At 52.9% G+C, this 23,617-nt stretch overlaps 2 protein-coding genes across 3 annotated transcripts in view; both read left to right on the forward strand.

Annotated features, from left to right (window-relative positions):
• Pacsin2 (protein kinase C and casein kinase substrate in neurons 2) overlaps positions 1-16,294 on the forward strand; it is a 95,803-nt gene extending 79,509 nt beyond the window's left edge. The window contains exons 5-11 of one of the 2 annotated variants that reach the window (XM_013024888.1): positions 965-1,120; positions 3,134-3,309; positions 5,652-5,772; positions 9,004-9,125; positions 10,668-10,790; positions 11,337-11,533; positions 14,748-16,294. In XM_013024888.1, coding sequence (XP_012880342.1) covers positions 965-1,120; positions 3,134-3,309; positions 5,652-5,772; positions 9,004-9,125; positions 10,668-10,790; positions 11,337-11,533; positions 14,748-14,860 — 1,008 coding nt within the window. In that variant the 3' untranslated portion in view covers positions 14,861-16,294. The remainder of the gene's footprint in view (positions 1-964; positions 1,121-3,133; positions 3,310-5,651; positions 5,773-9,003; positions 9,126-10,667; positions 10,791-11,336; positions 11,534-14,747) is intronic. The other variant, XM_013024889.1, reaches the window with a different exon arrangement.
• A 580-nt stretch (positions 16,295-16,874) lies between these two features.
• Positions 16,875-23,617, forward strand: part of Arfgap3 (ADP-ribosylation factor GTPase activating protein 3) — a 41,935-nt gene continuing 35,192 nt past the window's right edge. Inside the window, exons 1-3 of the mRNA XM_013024771.1 lie at positions 16,875-16,974; positions 17,535-17,599; positions 22,715-22,855. Of these exons, the coding sequence (XP_012880225.1) occupies positions 16,875-16,974; positions 17,535-17,599; positions 22,715-22,855 (306 nt within the window). The remainder of the gene's footprint in view (positions 16,975-17,534; positions 17,600-22,714; positions 22,856-23,617) is intronic.

Here is a 23,617-nt window from a genome sequence, read left to right on the forward strand (position 1 = left end):
AGTGGCGCTGTGGCTCAAGTGGTAGAGCGCTAGCCTTGAGCTGAAGAGCTGAGGGATAGCGCCCAGACCCAGAGTTCAGGCCCCACGACCGGACCAAAAAAAAAAAAAATCATGTAGCTAGACACGGTGGTATATGCCTGTAGTCCCAGTACGTGGAAGGATTGTTTGTGCCCATAAATTTGAGACCAGCATGACCAATTTGTTTTTTGTTTTTTGTTTTTTTGGGTCCAGTCATGGGGCCTGAACTCTGGGCCTGGGCACTGTCCCTCAGCTCTTCAGCTCAAGGCTAGCGCTCTATAGTGCCACTTCTGGCTTTTTTTTTTCTTATGTGGTGCTGGGGAATCGAACCCAGGGCCTCATGCATGGAAGGCAAGCGCTTTACCACTGAGCCATCTTCCCAGCCCTTGTTTTTTTTAAAGAAATTTTTAAAAATCCATGGGAAGTGTGGCCTGGCACTTTGCTGGGGAGCTGGCATGGCCCGTGCCCCTCCTGTGAGCTTTCTCCTTTGGAACTTGCTCCACCTTGACTATCCTGGCAAGCTCCTCCTGGGTTTTGCTCCACACATCTCAGCTGGCTTCGTGCAGCCCACCCCTGCCTGCCCATCCCTGGCTCTTGCTGTCTCTCTTCCCTGTTTTACTCTCACTAGTACTTAATGCCCAATTTCCTCCAGCACGTAATTCCTACATTCGGCTCATCTAACTTGAACATGAGCTCATGAAAGCCCAGGTTCCTTGGTCCTCTGCTGTGTTCTGGTGCCTAGAGTTGTGTGTGGCACTGAGCAGGTCCTCAGTGAATCCTAACAGAGCGAGGTCGCTCAGCATGCCTGGCTGCAGTAAGAGAGTACACATGGTGTGTTCTGCCTTCCCCTTCTTCTCGACAGCACACACTCGCCCAGTCTGTGTAATGGCTGGTGAAGACCCAGAACTTTCTGCAGCACGGTGTTCAGAACTCATTCTCCCTGTAGGTTGAGGCAGCAAAGAAAGCCCACCACACGGCATGCAAAGAAGAGAAGCTGGCTATCTCTCGAGAAGCCAACAGCAAAGCCGACCCATCCCTGAACCCAGAGCAGCTCAAGAAATTACAAGACAAAATAGAAAAATGCAAGCAAGATGTTCTGAAGGTAAGTTGTATACCCCATTGGTGGTTTTTTGCTTTTTATATATCAGCAGGTCAGTTGTATTTCATATCTATCAGCCTTTTGTGACTATTTGGCTGGATGGAATGAACGTGGACAAAATCTCTGCCCTTGGGGTCACACAAATAATCTCTGCCCTTGGGGTCACACAAATAAGCCCTTTAGTGCCTGCCACAGATTGGGGGCAGAGGCCAGCGCTAGCTAGCAGACTTGGACAACCATCATGCTTAGGAGGACGGAGGGGTGCAGGTGGCTTCCAGAGTCTTGGGGGCACCTGACTCATGCAGAGAGGAGTCATTTGTGTAGGGCGCAGTGGTGGAACTGAGCATGGTCGATGTATAAGTACCATGTTGCTATTGGCTTTCATAGCCAGGTGGAACTTGGAATGCTGCTGAGGAAGAACTGGAGTTCCAGAAGCAGAGGACACATGTGGGAAGGGGAGGCTCACATCGGTTTATCAGTGTGGAGAGAGGGCTGCAGACAGAGATAGAGGGATTGAGTTTCAAGGCCAGCCAGCGCATAAAAGTCTCAGCGTATGGCAGGGTGCGTGTGCTTGTGATTCCAGCTATGTGGAATCACAGGTAGGAGGATTGCAGCCCAGACCAGCGGGAGCATAGAGCAAGACCGGACCTCAAAAATAACAAGGGGCTGGAGGAGGCGTGGCTCAGGTGGTAGAGTGCCTGCCTAATGAACCTGACGCTCTGAATTCAATCCCCAGTACCATCCAAAATAAAATAATTTCCTAGGGTTGTCTTCTGCCCCCCATTCCTAGAGTGATAGATGGAGGAGGCCTTGCTTCCTGCCTCTGTGGTCTGGCAGCAAGTGGCCTGTCCTCCATGTACAGGTCAAGGAGCAAATTCATAGCTGCCACCAACCTTTTCAGGCCTCTGATGAGCTTCCCCACACCCCTGTGATTTACGTGGTAGCCACTCTGCTTTGTGAATGAGGCCAAGGTCAAAGAGGTTTTATTACATACTGCCCAGAAACAGGAGAGCAGAGATCCCACCTGTGACCCTGTCTCCTATGCTCCTCTCTCCCATCCCTGTCTGTATCCTCCTCTCCTGTCCTGCCCGTGCCCCTCCCTCCTGCATAGTCTGTGTGGCAGGGAGCTTCCCTCCCCCTGCGGACCCACTATCCAGAGAACCAGCACAATGGATTGATGCGCTGAGGTAGTTGGAACCCTTGTGATCCAGATGCTTCTCCAAAGCCCATCCCTGGCAATCAAGCTTTTAACATGGGACAGTTCAGAGGTCATGCCACTATTGCTGCATGGCTCAGTGGCTGTGAGGCGCAGGCCCACGCGGACCTGGCCACCTACTCCAAACACCTCCCTGCCAGGCGCACACATGAATCTCACCCATGTGCTGTCTGTCCCTAGACACTTTAAGAGGAGCCACACTAGTATTTCCTATGAAAGGAATGGCAGTGCCAGGGGGCAGAGTGGCTGCAGGCCAAGGGATAAACCACAAGGACTCGGAATGTCTATCCATGAGCCTCTGTGCCTGGCATCTAAATCTCAGAACGCAGTGAAACCGGAGGCACCCCCACTTTCTGTTCACTGAAGACCCGAGAAAATGAGGAGACCAAGAAATGTGGTCCCCTCTTTGCCTGGCACTTAAGCTCTGACCTTGTTTCCAAGATGACTCATTGTGCTGCTGGGGGCCTGGGCCAGGTCTCTGGGTTGGCGCTTTCCCACAGGCAGAGGGATATGGGTAGCTGACATGCTCACAGCCATGCACACTGCTCCACGGCGACTGGCCCGCCCCCCTCTCTCCCTCCTCTCTCCTCTCTCCCTCTGCAGCACAGCACAGCAGAGCAGTGTCAGGAGTGCGCTTCGCCTCAGAGCAGTGGAGACTGCGACTTCAACTTGAAATCTGTCTGTCCCCAGGGCTCCTGCTCTTTGAGTTTATAACCCAGGGAGGCCTGAGAAACTCCAGTATGCAGAGTGAACAGTGTAACATGGAAATGAACTGGTCTCATACATGGCTTTTCGTTTAGACCAAAGAGAAATATGAGAAGGCCCTGAAGGAACTTGACCAGAGCACCCCCCAATACATGGAGAACATGGAGCAGGTGTTCGAGCAGTGCCAGCAGTTCGAAGAAAAGCGCCTGCGTTTCTTCCGGGAGGTTCTGCTTGAGGTTCAGAAACACCTGGACCTGTCCAATGTGGCTGGGTGAGTGTCCTTTGAGGTAACAAACACATCCAGTTGTTAAACAGCAGCCATGGTGTGGTGGAGCTAGCCAGAGGGCCTCTCACAGAGAACTGGGGCCAGGGGGCCTTGTGCTGCGCCTGGCCTCACAGCCCGCAGTGCGGTGTCCCTGCTGGGGCTCTGCTCCCAGCTCTGCATGTGGGTCTGGAGGGCAGGGAGGGCTGTGCATTCTGGCCCCATATCCAGAACCACCTGCACCTACTGTATGGGAAATCTACCTTTTGGTGTGCCCTGCCCCAGGGTTGCCTTCTGGTGAGGCTTTTACAAGGTCCTTCTCGTCCTTGCTGCCCTTCTAAGTGGCTCTAGGTGCTCGGGATCCTCTGAAGCACAGTTCTGACTTGTGATATGGGAGCCGTGGCATTTCTTGTGTGGTCTCTTCCTCCATGGGCCCAGTGTGCCTGCATCAGGCCAGAGGTGCAGCTCGACTCAGGGTGTAGGCAGACATCTCCTTTTTCATCTAGCTCACAAAACCATTGAGAGCAGTGCAGATCAAGGCTTGTTGCTCATAGGAAATTACAGTCCCTTTGTCTTCTCTTTATTAAAGAAATAAAAGCAGTCATTATTACTCTGCCACCATTCAGTTATTGTATGGCTGCATAGTATGGTAGCATAGTATGGTAGTCCCCCATCAGTTCTGAGGTTGGGTGAGGTTAAATGAGCTGTTGGTAGCCACACAATGAACAGGGAGCAGGGCGGGACCGGTGTCCCATTCTTCGGAATGTGCAATAACTCCTGCAGTACAAGTAACCGGCCTCCAGGAGCTCAGGCTGAAGTGAGCATAGTTTGTCTCCCAGGGTTTCCCTTCATCTTACCACCCTACCCACTATCAAGGGATCAGGAACACAGCTCCTTCCTGGGGATGCCATAAACAGTACCACAATCTGTAGAGCTCAAAACAGAAATCTAATATCTCACCGTTCTGTGGGCTGGCTGTCCATAACTACGGAGAGGGATGGGCTGCATTCCCTCTGAAAGTTCCAGAGCAGATCTTCCTGCCTCTGACGGCTGCTGACACCTGCCCTGCTGTCCCCCGTCCACTTCCTCCACTATGGCCAGCTTAGTCAAAGCCCCTGGCCATCTCTCTCCTGTCTTCACTCCGTCTTCCCTCTGCGTGTGTATGTAGTCCAGACTGCTTCTTTTGATGAGGGCATTGGATTACCTAGTATTCTCATTTAACTTGATCACCTGTCTAAAGACCCTGTTGTCAGGGCTGGGAAGGTGGCTCAGTGGTAGAGCTCTTGCCTTACATGCATGAGGCCCTGGGTTCGATTCCTCAGCACCACATAAGCAAAAAGAAAAAAGCCGTTAGTGGCGCTGTGGCTCAAGTGGTAGAGCGCTAGCCTTGAGCTGAAGAGCTGAGGGACAGCACCCAGGTCCAGCGTTCAGGCCCCATGCCCAGACCCCCCCCCCCAAAAAAAAAGACCCTGTTGTCAGGGCTGGAATGTAATTCAGTGGTAGAGTATTTGCCTAGCATATATGAGAGCTCTGTCCCCTTTCCCACCGGAAAAAAAAAAAAGACCCCAATTTCAAATAAGGTCACATTCAGAGGTTCTACAGTGAGGACAGCAGCGTATCTTTTTTGAAGGACACAATTCAGCCCTTAACAGGTGTTATGCCCCCTTGAGCAGGAGGAAACGGTGGCCCAGAGAAGGCAAATGACCTCCAGCCATACAGATCCTGAGTGCAAGTATCAGGTCCCACAGGAATCCAGGGGCTGGGAGGAGAAGCTGGGTGGATGCTCCAAGTGAAGGCTCTGTGGAGGCCCGGGGTTCTGCCACTAAGTCTGCAGCTCTCATGGTCTTCACAGGATGCCTTTGCACATTGGCTCCTAAACCTCCAACTTTCCTCAGGACAACTGGAGATGGGAGAGTGCTTTCTGGAACTCTCCAGTGGCCTCCTCCGCCCCTCCATCTGACTCAGTAGGACCGACCTGGCAGCTCACATGGCCAGTTCCTATGATCTAATGTGGGGCACAGCTCAGTGCTGCCATCTTTCAAGATTTAAGCTCTGGAAACGGTGCTATGGCTCAAAGTAATAGAATGCTGACCTTGAGTGAAAAAGTTCAGGGACAGCACCCAGGCCCTGAGTTCAAGCCCCATGACTGTCAGAAAAAAAAAAAAAATCAGAGCCCTTTTGCCAGATGCCAAATTGTGGCAGGTAGATGTCCCCCTCTGCCCTGTCACAGCCAGGAGATCTTCCCCTGAGCAGGAGAAGGTGTTTCTGGAATTGGGCCCTGGTGTGGGTGTGTGCCTGGCACTGGGCTGGGCCAGGTGGTGACTGGCCGCTGCCTTCTGTGTCTGCTTCAGCTACAAAACCATTTACCGTGACCTGGAGCAGAGCATCAAAGCGGCCGATGCTGTGGAGGACCTGAGGTGGTTCCGAGCCAATCACGGACCAGGCATGGCCATGAACTGGCCTCAGTTTGAGGTAAGAGGCCATGTGCCTGTGACCCCGTGGACCCACCAAGCTGCTCTAGACGACACTTGCTCATTTCATGTGCATGTTGGCATTTCCCCTGCTTACCAGGCAGTGTGTGCATAGTGACAGTATGGTAGCATCTGCAGGCCAGGCGTTACCTTCTGAATCTCCAGAGAAGGCTTGAGTGTTATCTTTCTAGTTAGGAACACTGTCTGTCATTTAGTGACCAGTGGCACTCCCTCCCTGATGTCCCAGGAACTTGCCCTGTTCTGTAGGGTGGCTGGGAAGGGAGCAGCCCCTCAGTGCCCCAGACCCCAGGGTAGATCAGTAGAGGGGGTGGCGACAGTGGACAGTTCTGCTCCCACTTCTGCAGGTGCTTCCCCAACCCCAGTCAGTAAGAGGTCTACCTTACAATGTCTACTTTACAGAACTCAGAGGTGTGGGGATCTTGGGGCGTGTCCAGCCCAGGATTGGGTCACTGTCCCTCCCAGTAGCATAGAAGGGAGTGGCTGGAAGTCTTGCCACTCTTGTTCCCTGAAGGAGAGATTCTCCCATTCCCTAGTGGACTGAGCATGTGGTGATAATCCCCTACTCCCAAGGGGCTGGGGCCAGTGACCAGCGGGAAGCTGCATATCTGGACGCAGTAGCGGCCAGCCTTGATTGCATCTGAGTCCTGCCTCAGCTGTGAGCACTGTGGGAAGTGAGCAACCACATGCCCGGTGTGACTCCGCCTTCCCCTGTGTGAGATGGGAATGGCAGCCCGGGGTTTTCACTGGGGTCAGCGAACTGGTCTGTGGTGGTCACTGGCACTGGCCGAGGCTCCCACAGCTCCTCAGCTCCTTCCCACCTTCTGTGTTGTGCACTTTCACACAAGTCCCTCTAAGGGCCTACAGCTGTGCTTCCCTGCACTTCCCCGCATGCGCACACGCGGAGGCTGCAGAGCCGGCCGAGCCCCTATCACGGGTCCTGGGAGATGCGAGGAACCCGCACCTTCCCAAGCCAGTGGACCCAGGGGAGAGCCAGCTTCTCCTCTCCTGGTGCTGCCGTGGCTGCCACTCTCAGCGGTGCTCTCTGCCACAGTGGCCTGGGACACTCTGTGTGAAATTGCCCCGTGTCCTTCAGAGGTGCCAGTTACTGCCCATCAGGAAAATACAGGGAGGAGTACCTTCTGGGTCCCTTGTGTTCCTGGGGCACACATTCACGGTTGTTACAGGCCCATGCCTAACTTTCTCTAATGAAATTATTTGTTTTTATTTTCCATGCAACAAGGATGAAGTAAGTTTCTGTTTCATGATTTAACTCGCAGATCGCCAAGCCCCTCCCACGTGTGAGCAGGCCACGCGGCCATGTTGTACAGTGCTCCCACCTCTCCAGCTGAGCAGCTGACACAGCTGTGTCAGGGCTGCAAACACCTGGCCCGCCCTCCAGGGCTGCTGCATTGGTCCTTGGAACCTACCCTGCCAGGGTTGATTTATGTTCAGAAGTCACTAGGGGGACATAGGTGGGGAACAGTTCTCTCAGTCTGCTTATTTCTATAAGAAGGGTCACCACTAAGGAAGAGGAAGCCAGGGGCAGTGGCTCGTGTCTATAATCCTGTTTAGAAGTCGAGTCCAGGAAGATTTCAGCTCTTGTCTAGCCACTCCCACCCCTTCCCAACCCCGGCTTCTTTCGGTGCCAGTCCTGGGACTTGAACTCAGGGCCTGGGCACTGTCCCTGAGCTGCTTTTGCTCAAGACTAGCACTCTACTACTTGAGCTACAGCTCTACTTCTGGCTTTTTTTTTTTTTTTTTTGGTATAGTGGAGGTAAGTGTCTCTCAGACTTTCATACCCAAGCTGGCTTCAAACCACAATCCTCAGACCTTAGCCTCCTGAGTAGCCAGGATTACAGGCATGAGCCACCAGCTCACAGCTTTATGAGACCAATAGTTGTAGTAGTGGTAAACCTCTGTCATCCCAGCTACGCCAGAAAGCATAAAATAGAAGGATCTTGGTCCAAGCACTCATCTGGATGAAAGGCAAGACTTATCAAGATGATCAGCGCAAAAAAGGGCTAAGGGCATGGTTCATCGCAAGTATAATGCCATGACTTCAAAGCCTAGTATTGCCCCCCGCCCCCCCAAAAAATATCTAAAAAGGACAAGACAACTTTAGGTAGGAGTCAGGGGCCCAGGTCTGCCACCCATGCTGTTATACGCCAGGCCTTTTCTTTCTGGGCCTCAGTTTCCTTGTGTGACAAACTGAAAGCTTAGGCTTGCTGTCTCCAAGATGGCTTCTCAGCTTGCTTTTCTGTAACTAAATTGGAGCAAAGCTGTGGCCTCAGCCACACAGGTGTGTCTCCTCCTCCCACCCCACCCCCAGCTCTGGGGATCAAACCCAGGACCTTGCGCATACTAAGCAAGCACCGCCCTCAAGCTGGGTTTTAATTGTAATTATTTGATTAGTGGGAAAAAAGGAGAATCCATTAAATATGTACATGCACATGGACTTTTCTGAAAAATCAAGACCTAGCTCCCTTTCACCCTGTGTGTTTCAGCGCAACTGACAAAGCCTGTTGTTTGCTGGGAATAGGAAGCCCTGGGAAGATGAGCCCCTTTGCATGGCTAGCCCCAGCTTGTGTGTCTGATGAAGAGGGGAAGGGTCCAGGGTTGTGTATGCATCAGAACGGGGCTCTTCAAGACTTGAGGGCCCCAGCCGGCCTTCTGCTTCTTTGACTTGGCCACGTATCCCCAGATTCATTTGCAATCGAGGGTGCAGTATCTTGTGTCACGGCTTGTTCGTATCCCTGCAGGCAGCTGTGGTCGGTGACCCGGTGACCCAGAATTTAGAGAATAAATGGCCAGGCTCTCTACACTTCCAGACAGAGCCATGTGCCCTGCCAGGCTCCCGGAGGACGGGCTCCTGTCTCTCTGGAAGGGCCCTGGAGCTCATGCGAGCAGGGTGCGCTAGAGCTGAGAGGGCTGGGAGCTTCCAGGCCCGGAGTGCGCTACCTGAGGAAGCGGGAATGTCACCGTGAGGGCCCAGCCCACCTCCTGGCCTCTGAAAAGCGAGGCAGAGGGTCAGGCCCTCTGGGCAGCCTGAGGTCTGCTGGGAAGCAGAGGAGGGCAGAGGGCATAGGCTAAATGTCACTCCCTGCACCAGGCAGGTTCTGCTGGCTGGGGGGTGGGCGGGGGGAGAGGGAGTGTTAGACCACCACGGCTTCCACTTATCCCCCTCGCTTCTCCCTTGGTCCCTGTTGCCCAGGAATGGTCTGCAGACCTGAATCGAACCCTCAGCCGGAGAGAGAAAAAGAAAGCCTCTGATGGTGTCACCCTGACAGGCATCAACCAGACTGGTGACCAGTCTATGCAGAACAAGAGCGGCAGGTGAGCCCCAGCATAGCCGAATCCAAAAACCGGCCACCCAGTGGGGCGGGGAGGGGGATTTGCATGGTCCTGGGATGGCAGCAGCCTGATTCCTGGGAGTTGGCTGTGGGACAAGGACAACCCCGCGTCCCGTCCACTCCCCTCCCCCCACACACACCAGGACATCTTCTCAGAAGCTCCCTGGGCCTTGGTGTTCTGGGCTGTGCCCCAAGGGCCATCACTCATGATGATGTTTATACCTGATAAGAGTTCCTGAAAGGTCTAAGACAGAGCCTTGCCCTGAGCTTGTATCTGACCCAGTCTTTAGAGAATAAATGGCTGGTGTTGACGCTAACTATTCACCACCCCAGTAGGGCTGCCCTGCGTGGGCACGGCAGGTGGCGGTGTGCCAGACGTGGTGCCCTCTTGGTGGGTTAGCACTGTCCCGGTTGGAGCCTTGCTCCCTGCTGTGTGCAGGCTAGTCAGGGACCAAGAGAGGACTGGCAAGAGGACTGTTCCTTTTCAAGTCACCCCCGCTCCCCATTTTCTGACTTTGTCTAAACATGAGCTGTAGTCATCAGAACCTTCTGGTAAGTGTGTGCTCTAGGAGGCCTTCCTACAGGACCTGCCAGGTGCCTCTGCTGCACCTCTGCTGCGCAGGGGTCACCGTCACCTTGTGCCTGGGGCTTCCCGATGGCTGGGCAGGTTCCTGGCCTGCCAGTGGCCTGAGCACCACACTCAAGCACAGGCCACTAGGCATCGCTTAGCTCTACGCACATGGTCTAGGCAGGGTGGTCAGCCATGAGCACCAGAATTTGGATCAGGCTAGCTGCTGGGGAAAGGGACACAGCCTCACAGGAGATCCTGGTGCGGGGGAGGGGCGGTGTGAGCTGCCAGGTTGGCCAGAAGCATCTCTTCAGGCTTAGTGTATCTGCTGTCCAGCCTCTGGACATGGCAGTGGGGTCGCCCTGGCTGAGGGACCAGGTGCGCCAGCCAGAGAGTTACTTTCCAGTCTGTCTTGTGTTGGCCTCCCTATTGTGCTCAGCAGTTCCTCCATGCTCCCCCTGGCTCCAGCCCCTCCCATCTCCACCCGCCTGGCACATAGGCAGCAGGTGAAGTTGCAAGGATGATAAACTCCGGAATATTAAGTGCCCCTTTTCCTCTCTGGAAATGGTTGTGCAGCAAGCTCAGGCCTGATTTTGGAGGGTGCTGCTCTGGGAGGAGAGGGGACCTACGCCAACAGTCTGGGGAGCTGGGCAGCCTCCCACCTCCGCAGGAAGCCCGCACCACCCTCTCTGCCTTGTCTGCTCCAACCCACGTGTGAAGGAGGGCTGGGAAGGGCTGCAGAGAAGCTCTTGTGTGCCAGCTGTGGGCCACGCTGACCCTCCAGAGTGAAGAAAGGAACATGGGCTCCTACCCGCTCCGCACGCGTGAGCGTGGTGGACACGGCTGCCGCCTGTTTTGCTGACCTAGCCTTCCGTTCTCACAGCTCCTCCCGTCACATCCTAGGCTGCTGTGACCCCGCAGCCGGGGTCCCTGAACGCTCTCTCTCTCCCCCCGTAGCACCCTTAGTGTCCCGAGCAACCCTGCCCAGCTCGCGCAGTCACAGTCCAGCTACAACCCCTTCGAGGACGAGGACGACACGGGCAGCACCGTCAGTGAGAAGGAGGACATTAAGCCCAAAAAGTTGGTGAACACACGCTTCCCTCTGGCTTCGCCTTGCTTGCTCTGTTTCCTCTCTCTCTACCCAGGGGTCTGTCTGCGGGTCTCCCTCCTCGGCACTCCAGCAATGCATGTGGCCTGCCGGAGGCGGGTGTCCGCTGCCCGCTGTGGACACTTCCTCGCTCCTCCACCTCTGTGGGAGGGCACAGCTAACACGCTTTGGTTGCTTTTTCTCTGTCTTGCGTTAACCCTTCAAGGCCCAGGCACCAGCGCACCATGGGAAGACAGACAACAGGCAGCCTGTGCAGGTGGCCTGCGAGCGTGGGTACAAGTTTGCCTCTGCAGGTGTCCCCAGTTCTCCTGGCCTTCATTGGGAGCTGAGGACGCGTGTGACTGGCACAAACACCTGCAGGGACCTGGCTCCACCCTGCTGTTGTGCCAGGGAGCTACGCTTCCTCAGGGGCCTTAGGACTCCTGCCCTGGCCCCTCCTGGGGCGGGGTTCTGGGCAGGGGCCTTGTGGCCTCTCTGCAGCCCCTTGCTGAGGTCCCGTGTCCGTGTCTTCGTTGCAGTGTGAGCAGTTATGAGAAGACCCAGAGCTACCCCACCGACTGGTCTGATGACGAGTCAAACAACCCCTTCTCCTCCACGGATGCCAATGGGGACTCGAATCCGTTTGACGAGGACGCCACCTCGGGCACCGAAGTGCGGGTCCGGGCTCTGTATGACTACGAGGGCCAGGAGCATGACGAGCTGAGTTTCAAGGCTGGTAGGTAGCTCCCCAGCCAGCCCCCCAAGAACGTGGGCTCTTGTCCTGGGGCTTCTGGCTTTCTCTCAGGGCTGATAGAGCCCCTTCTGGTTCCTCACGTAGACGCTCCCTGCACCGCTTACCAACTTCACCAGTAGCAGGAGCTCAGTGCCAAAATGCAGCCATGAGGTACCCTGCGCCCTGCACGCTGGGTTCAGCGGGGCAATGGCCATCCATACCCATGAGGGCGGCGAGGCACACCGCGGGGTAGGAACACCACATGAGAGCAGCCTGTGTGCCTTTCCGCAGCCCCACTAATCAGGAGCCCCAGGAAAGCTGCCACTCCATACACGTGATCTTGTCTCACACGGCAGCCCCTGCCAGACACTCACCAGTCCTGCATGCCTCACCTCCACCCGCGTCCCGTGGCTGGAGCCCTGGTGTGCAGAGTGGTCTGGATCCTCAGTATGTGTGCAGATTTTCTATCTGTCTCTCTTTAAAACGTTGTGCGCAGACGGGTGCTGGTGGCTCATGCCTGTCATCCTAGCTACTCAGGAGGCTGAGATCTGAAGATCGCAGTTCAAAGCCAGCCTGGGGAGGAAAGTCCATGACACTCTTATCTCCAATTAATCACCAGAAAATGGAAGTGGTGCTGTGGCTCAAGAGGTAGAGTGCTTGAGCTGAAGCTCAGGGACAGCGCTCAGGCCCAGAGTTCAAGCCCCACAACTGACAAAAAAAAAAAAAAATGTTCTGTACAGTTTAGCACAAGGAGCTGCAGGCCCTGGGCTTAGAAAACACTGCTTTATGCCTGACTGAGGCGTAAAGCCTCAGGAGGGCCCACAGGCCCGGGTGGACAGCAGCTCCTTCCTGTGCCTTGCCCCTCCTTGGGAAATATTAAGGAAGTATGGCATAATTGCTTTAAGATATTTGCATCTCATTCTTTTTTTTGGGGGGGGGGGCGGTTGTGGGACTTGAACTCTGGGCCTGGGCACTGTTCCTGCGCTCTTCAGCTCAAAGTGAGTGTGTTACCACTTGAGCAACAGTGCCACTTCTAGTTTTTCTGGTAGTTAATTGTAGATAAGAGTCTCAAAAATGGGGCTGGGAAGGTGGCTCAGTGATCGAGTGCTTGCCTTGCATGCATGAGGCCCTGGGTTCAATTCCTCAGCACCACATAAGCAGAAAAAGCCAAAGTGGCACTGTGGCTCAAGTGGTAGAGCACTAGCCTTGAGCTGAAGAGCTGAGGGACAGCGCCCAGGCCCATGACCGACAAAACAAAAAAAGAAATCTCAGGGAAGTTTTTGCCCAGGCAGGCTTTGAACCACGATCCTTAGATCTCAGCCTCCTGAGTAGCTAGGATTACAGGCGTGAGCCACTGGCGCCCTGCTTGCACCTCGTTCTGTATGATCTACCGAAGTGCTAGCTAGAAATACAAAGCTAACGGAAACCACACCTGGGGCTGTGACCCTTCCTCTTGCTTGCTCCTGTGAGCTCTGGGGCAGCTGCTTCTCATAGCCATGTCTGCACCGAGCCCCGGCCAGCAGCGCACGGGCGCCTCACCTGCCTCATCTACCGCAGCGCTACCTCCTGTCACCATCCACGTCACACATTTTCTCTCGTTCCCGGGTCCTCCCTGGATGAGGCTCCATCTGTTCCTCTCATCTCTGTCTACCTTCACCGAAGACTGGGCTGAAGCAGGCATTCCTTCAAGCTGGAGCAAAAAAAGATAGATAAAGCCACAGAAGCAGAGCTGCAGGAGATTGGTGCCCTGGCTCTCTGCATAGTGTGTTGAGAAGGGGTGACTGGCAAGTCATCTCGTACAACTAGGTGCCAGGGATAGAATCATGAGTCTGCTCAGACATGATCTCCGCCCCTCCCCTGAAGCCAGAGGTTTTTAAGACTCCAGCCTCCACTTCCACACACTGGGTCTGGCCTGTCACCTTTTTTTTTTTTTGTCAGTCAGGGGCTTGAACTCTGGGCCTGGGCGCTGTCCCTTAGCTCTTCAGCTCAAGGATAGTGCTCTACCATTTGAACCACAGCACCATTTCTGGTTTTCGGTGGTTTATTGGAGATAAGTGTCTCACAGACTTTCCTGCCCAGGCTGGCTTTGAACCACGATCCTCTGATCTCAGCCTCCTGAGTAGCTAGGATTACAGGCGTGAGCCATCAGTGCCTGCCTTGGCCAGTCACCCTTATAGGCCACATAGAGACGGGGTGAAGGACAGAGAAAGGAAATGCATTACATGGCACAGGCAGTGCTTCATCTGTCTTCACCATCTTCAGGGCACAGACATGAACGACATGTTTAAGTAGAGAACAGGGGATGGGGAAAGCGCTGTGCCCCAGCTGCTGGTGCAGCAGGCTGGCCATACTCTTAGTACTGGAACGGACAAGTGAGCAAGCCACTTGTCTGGCAAGTGTCTGCCCTGAGCCTCTAGGTGTTCACTTCCTATAGAGCAGTTTCACCTTCTGTCACTGGATGATAAGGAGGAGGCAATTTGCTGGGAGCCCGTGGCTTACTCCTGTAATCCTAGCCAGCCAAGAGGCTGGGATCTGAGGACCATGGTTCAAAGCCAGCTTGGGCAGGAAAGTCTGTGAGACTCTTATCTCCAATCAGCCACCAAAAAGCTAGAAATGGAGCTGTGACTCAAATGGTAGAGCACCAGCCTTGAGCACAAAAACTCAGAGCCGCACCCAGGGCCTGAGTTCAAGGCCCAGGACTGGCGCTCAAAGCAGTGGGGGCATTCCTGTCTGAGGGGCAGCAAAGTAGTGGTTTGGAGTTCCTGCTTTTATTTTTCTATAATTCATGGACCCATCAGTACTTAGCAAAAAGTAGTTACACCTCCAGCCAGGGGTCTGATGGGGAGGGGATTTAAAATGGCACAGAGACCATGGCAACAAGGCAGAGCGGGGTGGCTGGGGCCCAGGCCTGGGACAGGATTCCTCGGACCTGATGGGGAGGGACCTTTGGCCTGTGGAATCCAACCCCGCAGTGTCTGTGTTGTGTGGAGAGCAGCTTGCTTCCATGGGCCTGCCATGCGTGAGAGCCATCATCTTTAGATCTGGAACAAAGCAGCTTTAAATGCAGTTTGGTAGCAAAGGAGCCACGTCCTTGCCCCTCTTCCTTGGACAGAGAGCCTGGGTGGGCCCAGAGCACGTTCCCTGAGGGGCTCAGGTGGGTGGGTGGCTCTGGCCCTGTGCTCAGCGTCACCAAAGGCCATTCCTTGTTGCCTTGCAGGGGATGAGCTGACCAAGATAGAAGATGAGGATGAGCAGGGCTGGTGCAAGGGACGCTTGGACAGCGGGCAGGTTGGCCTGTACCCTGCCAACTATGTGGAGGCTATCCAGTGACGAGCCCTGGGCGGGCTGGCGGAGAGATGGAAGTGGCCGATCCAGGAGCTCCGTTAGCCTCGGCCCAGGCAGCAACCCTCGGTGCCTCCAGCAGCCCTGTGGATGTCCGCACCACCTGCAGGATGGTGGCCTGTCGTTCTTGGCTTCCTGGTGTCCCCTGAAGGCAGACGAGCTGGTCATCTCCCTTGGGACTCCTCCCCTTCCCAGTGCATCTAGGGAGGTCTAGGGACGGGAGGACGGGAGGACGCAGCCCGCCGCAAGAGCCGGGCCTCACGGCCCTGCTAGCTCTGTGGATCATGGAGCTGTGTCTTCACCTGCCTCGCCTCCGAGTCAATGGTGGTTACACTGATTCTTTTTCCACTGATTCTTTTCTCTGAAGAGCTCCATATGCAACTTAAGTGAACAAACCTCATGCCATTTTCTGAGTAAAGATGTTGAGGTTTTTAATTTAATGGCAATGTACAGTTATGCTTTCTATATGCCTGCTCTTCCACTCACGCACATGTAAACCAGGGCCCAGGCTGACTGGCTGTGCTCCAGGGCGCACTAGCTCCACTCCCAGGCGACTGGCTGTCAGGTGATGCGAGGCGGGCATGCCTCTGTGAGGTTTCCCGGGTGAATGTGGGCTGCAGAGGCGACCTTAGATAGTGCTCCCCAGGGCCGCCACATCTAAAAATTATTTTCACACTATGAATGCTTAAAGCTTTTTATTCTTTTGCAAATTAACAATGTTTATCAGTGATTTGGAAGGTTTAGAAATAAGACTAACTTTTCAAGCAGATGCATCTGTAGATTAAGATGCTTTATATTAGATTGGTATGTCTCCGTGTATATCTGTATATATTATTTGATATTCAGAGAATCTAAAGAGTTCACTGCTGCTGAGATGAGATTTAGTGACTTCTGCAGTGGATGGCATTTATAAACTGCTTAAAGATGGCAACATTCAGGCATGGGCCTGGCTGGCTAAGAGGGCCTCTTCCCAGCTGGGACTTGGCCTCAGCCAAGTGGAGGCTCCCAGCGGGGAGGCTACTCCTTGTGGCTGTTGTAGGCACCAGTTGTAGGGCAGAGCCCTGGGAAACACCTGTGTCTTTGAAGGAGTCACAGCTTCACAGCCCACAGTTCCTTGAGAACACACAGAACCCAGGCCTGGCCCACATACTGGCTCTCCCCGCACCCTAGGTCACGAGGGAGCAGAACTGCCCCAAAGTCCTCTGGGCCGAGCACAGGAGAGCCTTGGCTCTGTGAGCTGAGATGGTAGCGTGCCGCCTCTGTTGGCAGCCAGCATCCCGTCTCCCTCGGGAAGTGGAAGCATCTGTGTCTGCCTCAATCCTACGCTACACGCCGACCAAAAGCTATCAAGTCTGTTCAGTGTAGGAGTTCTTTGAAATGTATAGTACCTAAAATCAATAAACACTTGATCTTGTGCTGAAAGTCCCTTTGCATCTGCCCCCGCGCTTGCACCTACTGGTGCGTGTCTTCCTAGGCGTTTACCAGCTTTGGAGGCGGCAAGATGTCACGCCCGTGGCCCCGTGGCCACGTGCCCCTGCCAGATCAGATAAGGACCCCCTCGGGGTGCTTCTCTCCAACACCTACCATAGTGTGAACTCTCCCACGATGGATATCTGCTTCCTCTCCTAACACCAGCAGCCACTCTGCCCAGCATTTGTCCTGGGAGCGCATTTCTGGAGCATCTTCTGTGCGCTGCGCCTGGCTGGTCTGCAGAGAGCTCACTTCCAAGTGTCCCTGTGGGGCAGCCGGGTCCCGGTGCACCCAGAGCCCTCCTCCCAGTGACACAGTGGCAGGAGCCAAGGAGGAGGGAGGCCTGGCTTGGCAGCCCCCACTTGTCTAAAGAGGGGGGAGAGGGATGAAGTGGGCCACTGTCCTGGTGAGGCTGTCCAAAAGCCCGCCCTCCCTGCACGCACACCTCCCTGACGACGGATGAGGCAGGCAGTTGTCCCAGTAACATCACTTGGCTCAGCAGGACAAATCCTTACCATGAGCCTCAACCTCCATGATCCCTAGGCTGCAGAAAGAGATGAGGAGCAGGTTCCTGAGCAGCTGCCGGGAGCCCCAGCTGCCACCTTCAGCCGTGCCCTTGGGCAGTCGGGAAGGTCAGCCACCTCCTGGCCTCCCTCGGCAGCCTGTGGGGCTGGGCTGTGTATCAGGGACTCACAACCCATCAGGACAGAGATGGAGAATGTGGACACCTGACCACCCCTTCTAAGTTTTGGGGGAAACTGAGGCAGGGTGAAAGGAGGATGAGACTTGCCTGTGGACACAGAACAAGTAGTTGGGTGGAGGGAAGTAAGCCAGGTATAGCCATAAAGCTACCTCTCCTGGACATGTATCCACCTGGTGGTCACTTAGCCACCAAGTACTGAGTACCTACTGTGTGCTAGATTCTGTAGCCCTAGTTCAAATGTTTGCTCTTGGGAGAGAATCAGAAAACATGAGGACAGGGATGTCTCTGGCAGGACTGGGCATTAGAACAAACAGGCTTCCAACCCAATCCACTGGCTGAGAGGGACCGAGTACAACCTGGTGCATGAGCTGTTTCCCCATTCCCATCGGCAGGAGGTCAGGGAAGGCCTCAGCTCTATGACGAATTAGAAAGACTGCGGGGCATCCTGTGATGATAAGCCATCTTTCCTCCTCCTACCTCTTCTCACAGGTCCAGGGTTCTCCAGGGTAATAGCCAACCCTAGGCCTACCTGTCTTAACCCTTCTCCAAGGCAGGTAGGTCTGTGCCTCCTCATCCATTCCCCAGACACCTGCATACCCCTCTCTCAGGCCCTTCTCAACCTTGGTTTTCCTTGGGCTATAACCTTTGAGCCCATGACCACCTTGTGGGAATAGATAGAAGGGCCCTGAGTCGAGGATGGGGGGGTCTAGCTGGGAGGTAAGAGTTCTTGTTTGGCCTTCCTTCTGTGGGAGGACACAGCTAGAAAGCACCATCTATGACAAACAGCTCTCAACGGACAACACCAGGCTGCTGGCTCCTTTATCTGGAAATTCCCAGCTTCTAGAACTACAAAATAAACTTTAGCTGTAAATAAATGAATAAATTATTTCGGTTGTAGATGAATTGCTTTGTCCATGGTATTTTGTGTTCACTGGTTGAGCAGACTGAATCGCCCAGGGACCTTCTGTGGACCAGGCAATTTCTCAGATCAGTTTCCAACCAGTCTTGGAGTGAATATTCATCACCTTCGTGCCTGGCCCAGTGCTGAGCACTTTTTCCTGAAAACAGTCATATAAACCTCAGGGCACATGCACACCGTGTTATAGAGGAGGAAACAAGCCTGAGCAGTTGAGTGACTTCTCTTAACTCACAGAGCAGGGATTTGCCCTCGGGTGCCACTGCTGTCTACACAGTGGTTTTTCAGTTACTACTGGGATGGCCTTGTTACAGCTCAGCTGACTGGGCTTCGTCCCACAGTTGCTAAGTTCCTGGGTTAGAGATGGATCCTGAGTTTGCATATCTAATCCCCAGGTGGTCTCGGCCCCCAAAGCAAGTCAGAGCTGCCCAGATTACCAGCAGTTCTGTGTTATTTGTCCATGTGACCTCCAAATGCTGCTTGACATTTCTAGGGCACAAGAGCTGAGTCCCAGAGGTCCAGAGACTGGTCAGTCTAGCTGAAGGGGACAGTATGGACAAGAACACAAAGCATAAGGGACACTAGCCAGCAAGACAGTAAAATGGGTCTCTCCAATGATGTCTAAGCAAGGGGTTAGATATAGAGAAAGCAGTATCCAGAAGTTACAGGCAAAATCCAAAGGTTCAAATGACCCCAGACTGTCCAGATTCTTGGAACATCCTTGTAAAGTCTTTCCTGATAGACACACTTTCCTACACGACACAGCATAAATGTGGAAAAGAACCGTAGGACAAGCCCCATGAACTACACATAAAACACTTAAATTCCAAAAGATTACAAATTAACTGCTGAATTAAATAAGAAAGACTATGTAAGGTCTGAAAGAGGAATTCAATGAAGATGCAGAAATCTTTTTTTTTTTTTTTTGGCTGTGGGGCCTGAACTCGGCCTGGGCACTGTCCCTCAGCTCTTCAGCTCAAGGCTAGCGCTCTACCACTTGAGCCCGCAGTGCCACTTCCAGCTTTTTCTGCTTATGTGGTGCTGAGGAATCAAATCCAGGGCCTCATGCATGCAAGAGCAAGCACTCTACCACTGAGCCACCTTCCCAGCCCAAGATGCAGAAATCTTGAAAAAAAAGTTGATATTCTGTAACTGGAAAAAACTCAAATCAAATGAAAATCCTTAGGTGAAAGCTGAGGGCAAAGTAGATGTGTTGGAACATCCTGCTGATGAAGACAAAGAATTAAAATGGTTCTAGTGGAACACGCAAGACCTCTAAACACCACTGAAAAACCAAACCTATAAATTATAAGCATAGAGAAGAGAAGAGATGGCAAAGTAAAGACATAGAAAACATATGCAATAAGGGCTGGGAAGGTTGCTCAGTGGTAGAGCTCTTGCCTTGCATGCATGAGGACCTGGGTTCGATTCCTCAGCACCACATAAGCAGAAAAAATAAAAAAGCCAGAAGTGACACTGTGGCTCAAGTGGTAGAGCGCTAGCCTTGAGCTGAAGAGCTGAGGGACAGCGCCCAGGCCCAGAGTTCAGGCCCTACGACTGGACCCCCCCCCCCAAAAAAGAAAATATATGGAATAAAATTACTGGCAAAAATTTACCAGATAGTCGTCCAGGTCTGTTGGATACCCAACAGGCAAGCAAAAGAAAGAATCTCTCCAAGGCATATTATAGATAAAACATTAAAGTATGCAGACAAAGAATATCGACAGCTTCAAGAGAGAGATATAAGGTCAACCGGTCAGAACAAGTACTTCAACAGGAACTTCTTTCCTTTTGGTGTTATTTGGGCTTGAACTCAGAGCTTTATGCTTGCAAGGCAGTCACTCTACAACTTGAGCTATACCTGAAATCCTCTCATGTTTAAAAGCAAGAAGGGAGTGGAATAATGTTTTTCAAACCTAAAAGAAAGTAACTGCCAACCTAGATTACTGCAGATAGTAAAGCTATCTTTTGTAACTGAAGGAGAGATAAAGTCCTGCACAAAATGCAGGACTACTAAGCCAGTCCTGCAGAAGAGACTAAAATCCTACACAGAAGAAGAAAGATAAACACAATCAGGAAAATGCAGAAAATATTAAATCTCACTAGACAAGTAGGTAAGTAAATAAAGATCAGGAAAGCATCTAACATTAAAACAACAACAAAATAGCATACCATTAAATAATTCTGAATGAGAGTAGTGTCAGTTCTACAATCAGAGAACATAGACTGGCAGCCTGGATTTAAAACAAAAAAAGGCCCAACAGCTTGTTATCTACAAGAAACACAATGGGAGCTGGGAAGGTGACTCAGTGGTAGAGTGCTTGCTCTTGCATGCATGAGGCCCTGGTTTGGATTCCTCACATAAGCAGAAAAAGCCGGAAGTGGAGCAGTGGCTCGAGTGGTAGAGCGCTAGCCTTGAGCTGAAGAGCTGAGGGACAGCGCCCAGGCCCAGAGTTCAGGCCCCACTACTGACAAAAAAAGAAAAAACACAATGGCACAAAGAGGCTTCAAATGAAACTATGGAAGCCAAGTTTTGGTGGCTCTTACCTCTAATCCTGGCTATTCAGAAGGTTGATCTGAGGATCACAATTCAAAGTCAGCCCAGGCAGGAAAGTTTGTAAGACTCTTATCTCCAATTAACCAGCAAAAAGTTGCAAGTGGAGCTGTGGCTCAAGTGTTAGAGTGCTAGCCTTGAGAAAAAAGAAAGCTCAGAGACAGTGCCCAGGCCCTGAGTTCAAGCCCCAGTACACACACACACACACACACACACACACATTCCACAGATATTCCAAGCAAATGGGCTTGAAAGCAAGCAGAATTAACTGTACTCATATCTGCCAAAGCAGACCACAAATCAAATTAGAAGAGATGGTCACTTCACATTGATAAAGGGAGGGGAGACAATAGCTATTTAGGGGGCTGAGATTGGAAGGCTCACAGTTCAAGGCTAGTCCAGGAAAAAGTTTGTGAGACCCCTCCTCACCCCAGTCTCAACCAATAGAAATTCTGATTGCAGGTATGTGTCCCTGTTACCCCAGCTACATTGGAAGAATAAAAAGGAAGACTGGATTCCAGGCCAGCCTGGTCACAAAGCAAGACCCTATTTGAAGAATAATGGAAACTAGACACCAGTGGCTCACGCCTGTAATCCTAGCTTCTCAGAAGGCTGAAATCTGAGGACCACAGTTTGAAGCAGCTCAGGCAGGAAAGTTCGTGAGACTCTTATCTCCAATGAACCACCAGAAAACTGAAAGTGGCGCTGTGAAGTGGCAGAGTGCTGACCTTAAGCACAAAGATGCTCAGGGACAGTGCCCAGGCCCAGAGTTCAAGCCCCATTATTGAGAGAAAAAAAATACTAATAACCAAACCAAAAAAACAAAAAAAAAAGATGTTTTGTTTTGTTGTCAGTCATGGGGCTTCAACTCTGGGACTGAACACAGCCCCTCAGCTCTTTAGCTCAAGGCTAGTGCTCTACCACTTGAGCCACTGTGCCACTTCCAGTTTTCTAGTGGTCTATTGGAGATAAGAGTCTCACAGATGTTCCTGCCCACGCTGGCTTTGAACCATGATCCTCAGATCTCAGCCTCCACCTTTACGCTAGGCAAGCACTCTACCACTAAGCCATATTCCCAGCCCCTAATATTAGGATTTGAATACAGGACCTTGAACTTGGTAGACAGGCGCTCTACAGTTTGAGCTTTACCCCTTTTTACTTTAGTTATTTCTTGGTCAGGATCACCTGTTTTTGCCCAGGGATGGGCTCAGTCTGTGGGTCCTCCTCCCTGTCCCTCCATACCACATGACCAGAGTGTGCCACTACACCAAGTTTACTGGTTGAGAAAGGGGTGTCACTTTTTACTTTGGGTGGGCCTCAAACCTCGATCCTCCTGATCTTTGTTTCCTAAGTAACTGGGATCACACGTGTGTCCCACCATACCTGGTCTCTGCCTTTCTTGTCCATTTTCTCAATTTTTTCATCCAGCTAATTTCCTTAACTACCTGAGAGAAATGACAAAGATAGATGAATTAACATCCACGCTTCCCCTCCATCAAGTAAATGTTATCCACACTCAACGGCACTTTTTCAATTCCCCTCAGGAATTTCCATGGCAGAGAGTAGATCAGATAATTCTCTGCCTTAATCTGATGTAACTTAAGATTTCAGGCCCCCAAAATCACTGGGGCCTTAGGACTGCCATTCCCAGCAGGAAGGGCATGACTAGGCCTCATGACCTGCAAGGTGCTCTGGGTAAGGCTAAAACTGGTCTCCAAAGGAGTATGAGAGTACATATGGAGCTCTACTTCCACTCAATATAAGCCACGTCACACAGTGGCAGCTCCGTGAGAAAGCAATGCCTTCCTCTGGAGGGTAGCGGCTTGCCCTACCTTGGAAAAGCTGGATTTGAGGCCACATGCCCAAAGACCACTATATTTATTATTATTATTATTTACTAGTCCTATGGCTTGAACTGGAGTCTAGGCACTGTCCTTCAGCTTTTTCACTCAAGGCTGGTGCTCTCTACCACTTGAGCCACAGCTCCAGCTTTTTGCTAGTTAATTGGGGATAAGAGTCCCGCAGACCTTTCCTGCTGGAGCTGGCTTTTTGAACCACAATCCTCCGATCTCAGCCTCCTGAGCAGCTAGGGTTACAGGTGTGAGTCACCGGCACTGGGCCCTCAGAGACCTGGTCCTCTTTTTCCCTTTGCATTTCCCCCATTGCTGTGTCTAGCTGCTGCCTGTCCGCCTGACCTAGGTCTCCGCCCGGGGAAGCAGCTGGCTGAGCAGGGGCAGCCCCGTCATCACACTAGGCACAAAATCCCATTCTCTCCCACTGCAGTCCAACCACCGCAGGTCAGTTTCCAGCCGCTCCACACCCAGCCCCACGCCCTCCCTGGTAACCCCTTCCTTCTAGCAATGTTATTCTCTGGCTGGGACTCACCCCAGGGCACTGGTTGATCCCAGCTTCAGGTCTGCTGACGTCTGGGCTGACTCAGAGCTTTTATTTTTTTTTTTGCCTCCAGGAGCACACCGTTTTATCTGGGTGTGGAGGTTTACACCCGCAATCCTACTTTGCTAGGAAAGGTGGAACTCGGAGGATCCAGTCCCCAGGGCACAAGATACCTCCACGTCAATTCCCAGGAAATGGGGATCCTGTCACCCCGGCTTTGCCGAGACATAAACAGAAGTATATATTAGTCTAGGCAAGAGCTCAAGTCCCCATTGTAAAGATAACAAGAGGAAAAAAGGAAAAGCAGGAAGGTGTGGCTCAAGCAGTGGAGTGCCTGCCCAGCCAGGGTGAGGTCCGGGGTTCAGAGCGAGCGGGGTACTCAGCACAGATTCCCCCAGGGCTTGCGGGCCAGGATGGAAAGGGAAAGCGAGCCCTGGCCCCCACGCAGCTCGGGTGGGCGCTGCCCGGCTCGGCCCGACCGCCCCGCCCTGCCCGGCTCTGCCCTCCGCTCCGCCGGGCGCCATCTGGGCGGACGTGGCCGTGGAACCAGACTGCCGGCGGGGGTGGGGATGCTGGGGGTCCCGTGGGTGAGGGTGAGCGCGCTCCCACCTAGTCTCCCCCTCGCCGCCCCGCGGGGCGCGAATCTGGGAGGCTCGGAAAGGCGGGGTGGCCTGTCCAGGACTTGCGCGCTCCGGCGCGTGCGCGTGC

This window comes from Dipodomys ordii, unplaced genomic scaffold (assembly GCF_000151885.1).
Source record: "Dipodomys ordii isolate 6190 unplaced genomic scaffold, Dord_2.0 Scaffold79, whole genome shotgun sequence".
In the NCBI taxonomy this organism is placed as follows: Eukaryota; Metazoa; Chordata; class Mammalia; order Rodentia; family Heteromyidae; genus Dipodomys; species Dipodomys ordii.